Source organism: Carcharodon carcharias (genome assembly GCF_017639515.1).
Source record: "Carcharodon carcharias isolate sCarCar2 chromosome 29 unlocalized genomic scaffold, sCarCar2.pri SUPER_29_unloc_23, whole genome shotgun sequence".
Taxonomy (NCBI): Eukaryota; Metazoa; Chordata; class Chondrichthyes; order Lamniformes; family Lamnidae; genus Carcharodon; species Carcharodon carcharias.
The window spans coordinates 87,501-97,500 of NW_024470669.1; the positions used below are offsets into that span (position 1 = coordinate 87,501).

The window sequence follows — 10,000 nt, forward strand, 5'->3', positions numbered from 1 at the left end:
AACCCCTTCGCATACACTCCCACCGTACACAATCCCAATGGACACAAACCCCTTCCCGTTCACTCTCACTGTACACAATCCCAATGGACACAAACCCCTTCCTGTTCACTCCCACTGTACACAATCCCAATGGACCCAAACCCCTTCCTCTTCACTCCCACCATACACAATCCCAATGGACCCAAACCTCTTCCCGTTCACTCCCACCGTACACTATCCCAATGGACCCAAACCCCTTCCCGTTCACTCCCACCGTACACAATCCCAATGGACCCAAACCACTTCCCATTCACTCCCACTGTACACAATCCCAATGGATCCAAACCCCTTCCCGTTCACTCCCACCGTACACAATCCCAATGGACCCAAACCCCTTCCTGTTCACTCCCACTGTACACAATCCCAATGGACCCAAACCCCTTCCCGTTCACCCCCACTGTACACAATCCCAATGGAACCAAACCCCTTCCCGTTCACTCCCACCGTACACAATCCCAATGGAACCAAACGCCTTCCCGTTCACTCCCACTGTACACAATCCCAATGGACCCAAAACCCTTCCCGTTCACTCCCACCGTACACAATCCCAATGGACCTAAACCCCTTCCCATTCATTCCCACATTACACAATCCCAATGGTCCCAAACCCCTTCCCGTTCACTCCCACCGTACACAATCCCAATGGACCCAAACCCCTTCCTGTTCACTCTCACTGTACACAATCCCAATGGACCCAAACACCTTCCCGTTCACTCCCACCGTACACAATCCCAATGGACCTAAACCCCTTCCCGTTCACTCTCACTGTACACAATCCCAATGGACCCAAACCCCTTCCTGTTCACTCCCACTGTACACAATCCCAATGGACCCAAACCCATTCCCATTCACTCCCAATGTACACAATCCCAATGGATCCAAACCCCTTCCCGTTCACTCCCACCATACACGATCCCAAAGGACCCAAACCACTTCCCGTACACTCCCACTGTACACGATACCAATGGACCCAAACGCCTTCCGGTTCACTCCCAATGTACACAATCCCAATGGATCCAAACCCCTTCCCGTTCACTCCCACTGTACACAATCCCAATGGACCCAAACCCCTTCCCATTCACTCCCAATGTACACAATCCCAATGGAGCCAAACCCCTTCCCGTTCACTCCCACTGTACACAATCCCAATGGATCCAAACCCCTTCCCGTTCACTCCCACTGTACACAATCCCAATGGACCCAAACCCCTTCCCATTCACTCCCACTGTACACAATCCCAATGGATCCAAACCCCTTCCCGTTCACTCCCACTGTACACGATCCCAATGGACCCAAACCCCTTCTCGTTCACTCCCACTGTACACGATCCCAATGGACCCAAACCCCTTCAGGTTCACTCCCAATGTACACGATCCCAATGGACCCAAACCCCTTCCCGTTCAGTCCCAATGTACACAATCCCAATGGACCCAAACCCCTTCCCGTTCACTCCCACTGTACACAATCCCAATGGACCCAAAACCCTTCCCGTTCACTCCCACCGTACACAATCCCAATGGACCTAAACCCCTTCCCATTCATTCCCACATTACACAATCCCAATGGTCCCAAACCCCTTCCCGTTCACTCCCACCGTACACAATCCCAATGGACCCAAACCCCTTCCTGTTCACTCTCACTGTACACAATCCCAATGGACCAAAACACCTTCCCGTTCACTCCCACCGTACACAATCCCAATGGACCTAAACCCCTTCCTGTTCACTCTCACTGTACACAATCCCCATGGACCCAAACCCCTTCCCGTTCACTCCCACTGAACACAATCCCAATCCCAAACCCCTTCCTGTTCACTCCCACTGTACACAATCCCAATGGACCCAAACCCCTTCCTGTTCACTCCCACTGTACACAATCCCAATGGACCTAAACCCCTTCCCGTTCACTCCCACTGTACACGATACCAATGGACCCAAACCCCTTCCCGTTCACTCCCACTGTACACAATCCCAATGGACCAAAACTCCTTCCCGTTCACTCCCACTGTACACAATCCCAATGGACCAAAACTCCTTCCCGTTCACTCCCACTGTACACAATCCCAATGGACCCAAACCCCTTCCCGTTCACTTTCATTGTACACAATCCCAATGGACCCAAACCCCTTCCCGTTAACTCCCACTGTACACAATCCCAATTGACCCTAACTCCTTCCCGTTCACTCCCACTGTACACAATCCCAATTGGCCCTAACTCCTTCCCGTTCACTCCCACTGTACACAATCCCAATCCCAAACCCCTTCCCGTTCACTCCCACTGTACACAATCCCAATCCCAAACCCCTTCCCATTCACTCCCACCGTACACAATCCCAATGGACCCAAACCCCTTCCCATTCACTCCCACCGTACACAATCCCAATCCCAAACCCCTTCCCGTTCACTCCCACTGTACACAATCCCAATCCCAAACCCCTTCCCGTTCACTCCCACTGTACACAATCCCCATGGACCCAAACCCCTTCCTGTTCACTCCCACTGTACACAATCCCAATGGACCCAAACCCCTTCCCGTTCACTCCCACTGTACACAATCCCAATGGACACAAACCCCTTCCTGTTCACTCCCACCGTACACAATCCCAATGGACCCAAACCCCTTCCCGTTCACTCCCACTGTACACAATCCCAATGGACCCAAACCCCTTCCCATTCACTCCCACTGTACACAATCCCAATGGACCCAAACCCCTTCCCGTTCACTCCCACTGTACACAATCCCAATGGACCCAAACCCCTTCCCGTTCACTCCCACCGTACACAATCCCAATGGACCCAAACCCCTTCCCGTTCACTCCCACCGTACACAATCCCAATGGACCCAAACCACTTCCCATTCACTCCCACTGTACACAATCCCAATGGATCCAAACCCCTTCCCGTTCACTCCCACTGTACACAATCCCAATGGACCCAAACCCCTTCCCATTCACTCCCACTGTACACAATCCCAATGGACCCAAACCCCTTCCCGTTCACTCCCACTGTACACAATCCCAAAGGACCCGAACCCCTTCCTGTTCACTCCCACTGTACACAATCCCAATGGAACCAAACCCCTTCCCGTTCACTCCCACTGTACACAATCCCAATGGAACCAAACGCCTTCCCGTTCACTCCCACTGTACACAATCCCAATGGACCCAAAACCCTTCCCGTTCACTCCCACCGTACACAATCCCAATGGACCTAAACCCCTTCCCATTCATTCCCACATTACACAATCCCAATGGTCCCAAACCCCTTCCCGTTCACTCCAACTGTACACAATCCCAATGGACACAAACCGCTTCCTGTTCATGCTCACTGTACACAATCCCAATGGACCCAAACACCTTCCCATTTACTCCCACTGTACACAAACCCAACGGGCCCAGACCACTTTCCGTTCACTCTCACTGTACACAATCCCAATGGAACCAAACCCCTACCTGTTCACTCCCACTGTACACAATCCCAATGGACCCAAACCCATTCCCATTCACTCCCAATGTACACAATCCCAATGGACCCAAGCACATTCCCGTTCACTCCCACCATACACGATCCCAAAGGACCCAAACCACTTCCCGTACACTCCCACTGTACACGATACCAATGGACCCAAACGCCTTCCGGTTCACTCCCAATGTACACAATCCCAATGGATCCAAACCCCTTCCCGTTCACTCCCACTGTACACAATCCCAATGGACCCAAACCCCTTCCCATTCACTCCCAATGTACACAATCCCAATGGAGCCAAACCCCTTCCCGTTCACTCCCACTGTACACAATCCCAATGGCACCAAACCCCTTCCCGTTCACTCCCACTGTACACAATCCCAATGGACCCAAACCCCTTCCCATTCACTCCCACTGTACACAATCCCAAAAGAACCAAACCCCTTCCCGTTGATTGCCACTGTACACGATCCCAATGAAGCCAAACCCCTTCTTGTTCACTCCAACTGTACACAATCGCAATGAATCCAAACCCCTTCAGGTTCACTCCCAATGTACACGATCCCAATGGACCCAAACCCCTTCCCGTTCAGTCCCAATGTACACAATCCCAATGGACCCAAACCCCTTCCCGTTCACTCCCACTGTACACAATCCCAATGGACCCAAAACCCTTCCCGTTCACTCCCACCGTACACAATCCCAATGGACCTAAACCCCTTCCCATTCATTCCCACAGTACACAATCCCAATGGACCCAAACCCCTTCCCGTTCACTCCCACCGTACACAATCCCAATGGACCCAAACCCCTTCCTGTTCACTCTCACTGTACACAATCCCAATGGACCAAAACACCTTCCCGTTCACTCCCACCGTACACAATCCCAATGGACCTAAACCCCTTCCTGTTCACTCTCACTGTACACAATCCCCATGGACCCAAACCCCTTCCCGTTCACTCCCACTGAACACAATCCCAATCCCAAACCCCTTCCTGTTCACTCCCACTGTACACAATCCCAATGGACCCAAACCCCTTCCTGTTCACTCCCACTGTACACAATCCCAATGGACCTAAACCCCTTCCCGTTCACTCCCACTGTACACAATCCCAATGGACCCAAACCCCTTCCCGTTCACTTTCATTGTACACAATCCCAATGGACCCAAACCCCTTCCCGTTAACTCCCACTGTACACAATCCCAATTGACCCTAACTCCTTCCCGTTCACTCCCACTGTACACAATCCCAATTGGCCCTAACTCCTTCCCGTTCACTCCCACTGTACACAATCCCAATCCCAAACCCCTTCCCGTTCACTCCCACTGTACACAATCCCAATGGACCCAAACCCCTTCCCATTCACTCCCACCGTACACAATCCCAATCCCAAACCCCTTCCCGTTCACTCCCACTGTACACAATCCCAATCCCAAACCCCTTCCCATTCACTCCCACCGTACACAATCCCAATGGACCCAAACCCCTTCCCATTCACTCCCACCGTACACAATCCCAATCCCAAACCCCTTCCCGTTCACTCCCACTGTACACAATCCCAATCCCAAACCCCTTCCCGTTCACTCCCACTGTACACAATCCCCATGGACCCAAACCCCTTCCTGTTCACTCCCACTGTACACAATCCCAATGGACCCAAACCCCTTCCCGTTCACTCCCACTGTACACAATCCCAATGGACACAAACCCCTTCCTGTTCACTCCCACCGTACACAATCCCAATGGACCCAAACCCCTTCCCGTTCACTCCCACTGTACACAATCCCAATGGACCCAAACCCCTTCCCGTTCACTCCCACTGTACACAATCCCAATGGACCCAAACCCCTTCCCGTTCATTCCCACCACACACAATCCCAATGGACCCAAACCCATTCCCATTCACTCCCAATGTACACAATCCCAATGGATCCAAACCCCTTCCCGTTCACTCCCACTGTACACAATCCCAATGGATCCAAACTCCTTCCCGTTCACTCCCACTGTACACGATACCAATGGACCCAAACGCCTTCCGGTTCACTCCCAATGTACACAATCCCAATGGACCCAAACCCCTTCCCATTCACTCCCAATGTACACAATCCCAATGGAGCCAAACCCCTTCCCGTTCACTCCCACTGTACACAATCCCAATGGATCCAAACCCCTTCCCGTTCACTCCCACCGTACACAATCCCAATGGAACCAAACCCCTTCCCATTCACTCCCACTGTACACAATCCCAATGGACCCAAACCCCTTCCCGTTCACTCCCAATGTCCACAATCCCAATGGATCCAAACCCCTTCCGGTTCAGTTGACTGTGATTGGTTCGGTAGTGCAGAGGGTAATTGGGTAATTGGTACAGCTTCCTGCGATGATGATTGGTTCCGCTGGGAGGTTGCAGTTGGATGCTGCGGGTGTTTGGCTGGTACGCGGTGGGTTTGGTTGTTGTGTTGAGAGCAGGCTGCTGATTGGCTGCTGGTCTTTCAGTGTCCCCTCCGGCCCGGCCCACTGATGGGGTGGACGTGTACTTCGAGAATCCTGCCGATGGGAATGAACATGCTCACTTCATCCGGGCGAAGATGGATCTGGAGGAGCGGAGAATGAATCGAATCAATGAGGTCGGAGTTAACACCTTCAGCATAAACAAAATGGCCTCTCCCTGGGGTGGGGGGGAGATACACGCACACTCACACTCACAGTCACTCACACTCACAGTCACTCACACTCACACACACTCACACTCACATACATACACTCACAGTCACACTCATACATACACAGTCACATTCACACACTCACACTCACAGTCACACTCACATACATACACACTCACATTCACACACTCACATTCACACACTCACACTCACTCACAGTCACACTCACATACATCCACACTCACATTCACACACTCACACACACACTCACAGTCACACTCACATACATACACACTCACATTCACACACTCACACACACTCATACTCACATACATACACACATTCACACACTCACACACACTCACACTCACTCACATACATACACACTCATATTCACACACTCACACTCACATTCACACACTCACACTCACTCACATACACACTCACATTCACACACACACACACAATCACACTCACATACATACACACTCACTCACACTCACAGTCACACCCACATACATACACACACATTCACACACTCACACTTACACTCACACACTTGCACACTAACACACACTCACACTTACACACACACACTTGCATACTCACACACACACTCACACATTCACATGCATACACACACATTCACACACTCATACTTACACTCACACACACACTCGCACACATACTCACACACATACACACTCATACACACACACACACTCTCACAATCATACTCACACACATTCTCACAGACACACACACACACATTAACACACACTCACATAGACACATGCACTCACACATACACACAGACTCAAACACTCACAAACACACACACTCTCACAGACACACGCATTCACACACACATACACACACACACACACATTCACACTCACACACACACTCTCACAACCACACACTAGTCTGTAATCTCATTAATGCAGTGCAGGATCACCATTTGGTGGCAGCACAAGGAACAGCAGGATCTCCCTCTGTGTGAGTGTGAGTGTGTGAGTGTGAGTATGTGTGTGTGAGTGTGTGTGAGTGTGTGAGTGAGTGTGTGTGCACTGGAGCTGGTGCTGCCCCACAGCCTGAGGTGGATAAAGGGAAATTATCACTGCATTAACCTCACTCCCTAACCCAAAACCCAGTCCACCCCACATCAGTCAGTCTGTCCGCGTGAGAAAACCTTTTCTTCCATCAGCCCTGACCCCACACCCCCCACTTTCTCCAGGGTACCCCCATCCCACAGAATTTCACAGCATTTTAACAGCACAGAAGGAGGCCATTCAGCCCATCATGTCTGCACCGGCTCTCCAAATGAGCATTATGACCTAGTGCCATTGCCCTGCCTTTTCCCTGTACCCCTGCACGTTGTTTCTATTCAAACAATCATCCACTGCCCTCTCGAGTGCCTCGATGGAACCTGCCTCCTCCACACTTCCAGGCCGTGTATTCCAGACCCCAACCACTCGCTGTGTGAAAAAGTTTCTCACCTCGCATTTGCTCCTTTTGCAAATCACTTTAACTCTGTGCTCTCTCGTTCTCAATCTGTTTACGAGTGGGAACAGCTTCTCCCTATCTACTCTGTCCAGCCCCCCTCATGATTTTGAGCATCTCTATCAAATCTCCTCTCAGCCTCCTTCTCTCCAAGGAGAACAGTCCCAACCTCTCCAATCTATCCTCATAGCTGAAGTTTCTCATCCCTGGGACCATTCTTGTAAACCTCTTCTGTGCTCTCTCCAATGTGTTCACATCCTTCTTATAATGTGGCACCCAGAACTGTACACAATACTCCAGCTGAGGTCTAATGAGTGTCTTATATAAATTCAGCATAACCTCCCTGCTCTTGTACTCTGTGCCCCTATTAATAAAGCCCAGGATACTATATACTTTATTAACTGCTCTCTCCACCTGTCCTGCCACCTTCAATGATCTAAGCACATTTACCCCCAGCTCTTTCTGCTCCTGCACCCCCTTAAAAGTGTCACCCCTTATTTTGTATTGTCCGTCCATGTTCTTCCTGCCAAAATGCATCAGCTCACACTTCCCCACACTGAACTCCATCAGCCACCTATCTGCCCTCTCCACCAACTTGTCTGTGTCCTATTGAAGTTCCACACTGTCCTCCTCACAGTTCACAACTCTCCCAAACTTCACATCATCCGCAAACTTTGAAATTGTCCCCTGCACGCCCAGGGCCAGATCATTCATATATATCAGGAACAGCAAGGGTCCCAATACTGACCCCTGGGGAACTCCACTACAAAACTCCCTCCAGCCCGAACAATCCCCGTCGACCATTACTCTCTGCTTCCTATTTTGTATCCACATCGCTAGTGCCCCTTTTATTCCAGGAGCGATAGCCTTTCTGGCCTGTCTGCTGTGTGGCCCTGTATCAGAGCTCAGTATGAGCACCAGCCTGTGTCCCCCTGACTGAGTAAAGACAGAACATTTCCCTAGCGCCTGTCACCTCCCCTGCACGTCCCAAAGCTCCACAGACAACAAAGGACGTTTTTTTTCGAAGTGAGGTCATTGTGGTAACGTAGGAAACGCAGCAGCCAATGTGCGCACGGCAAGATCCCACAAACAGCCATGTGATAACGACCCAGATCGTCTGTTTTTAGTGACGTTGGTTGAGGGATAAATATTGGCCTCAGGACACCGGGGAGAACTCCACCCCCCCACCCCCCTCGACCCGCTCTTCTTCCAAATTGTGGCCGTGGGATCTTTCACGCCCGCCCAAGAGGGCAGACGGGGCCTCGATTTAATATCTCATCTGAAAGACAGTGCAGCACTCCCTCAGCACTGACCCCCCGACAGTGCAGCACTCCCTCAGTACTGACCCTCTGACAGTGCGGCACTCCCTCAGTACTGACCCTCCGACAGTGCGGCACTCCCTCAGTACTGACCCTCTGACAGTGCAGCACTCCCTCAGCACTGACCCCCCGACAGTGCAGCACTCCCTCAGTACTGACCCTCTGACAGTGCGGCACTCCCTCAGTAATGACCCTCTGACAGTGCAACACTCCCTCAGTATTGTCCCCCCCGACAGTGCAGCACTCCCTCAGTACTGACCCTCCGACAGTGCAGCACTCCCTCAGTAATGATCTCCGACAGTGCGGCACTCCCTCAGTACTGACCCTATGACAGTGCAGCACTTCCTCAGTACTGACCCTCTGACAGTACAGCGCTCCCTCAGTACTGACCCTCCGACAGTGCGGCACTCCCTCAGTACTGACCCTCCGACAGTGCAGCACACCCTCAGTACTGACCCTCCGACAGCACAGCACTCCCTCAGCACTGACCCCCCGACAGTGCAGCACTCCCTCAGTACTGACCCTCTGACAGTGCAGCACTCCCTCAGTACTGACTCTCCGACAGTGCGGCACTCCCTCAGTACTGACCCTCTGATAGTGCAGCACTCCCTCAGTACTGAACCTCTTACAGTGCAGCATCCCTCAGTACTGACCCTCTGACAGTGCAGCACTCCCTCAGCACTGACCCCCCGACAGTGCAGCACTCCCTCAGTACTGACCCTCTGACAGTGCAGCACTCCCTCAGTACTGACTCTCCGACAGTGCAGCACTCCCTCAGTACTGACTCTCTGACCGTGCAGCACTCCCTCAGTACTGACCCTCTGACAGCGCAGCACTCCCTCAGAACTGACCCTCTGACAGTGCAGCACTCCCTCAGTACTGACTCTCCGACAGTGCAGCACTCCCTCAGTACTGACCCTCTGACAGTGCAGCACTCCCTCAGTACTGACCCTCTGACAGTGCAGCACTCCCTCAGTACTGACCCTCCGACAGTGCAGCACTCCCTCAG

The 10,000-nt window shown here is 52.0% G+C and overlaps 1 protein-coding gene across 1 annotated transcript in view; it reads left to right on the plus strand.

The window, feature by feature from the left end:
• LOC121274065 (amyloid-like protein 2) overlaps positions 1-10,000 on the plus strand; it is a 97,264-nt gene that overhangs the window by 38,576 nt on the left and 48,688 nt on the right. The window contains exon 7 of the mRNA XM_041181203.1: positions 6,003-6,133. Within this exon, the coding sequence (XP_041037137.1) occupies positions 6,003-6,133 (131 nt within the window). The remainder of the gene's footprint in view (positions 1-6,002; positions 6,134-10,000) is intronic.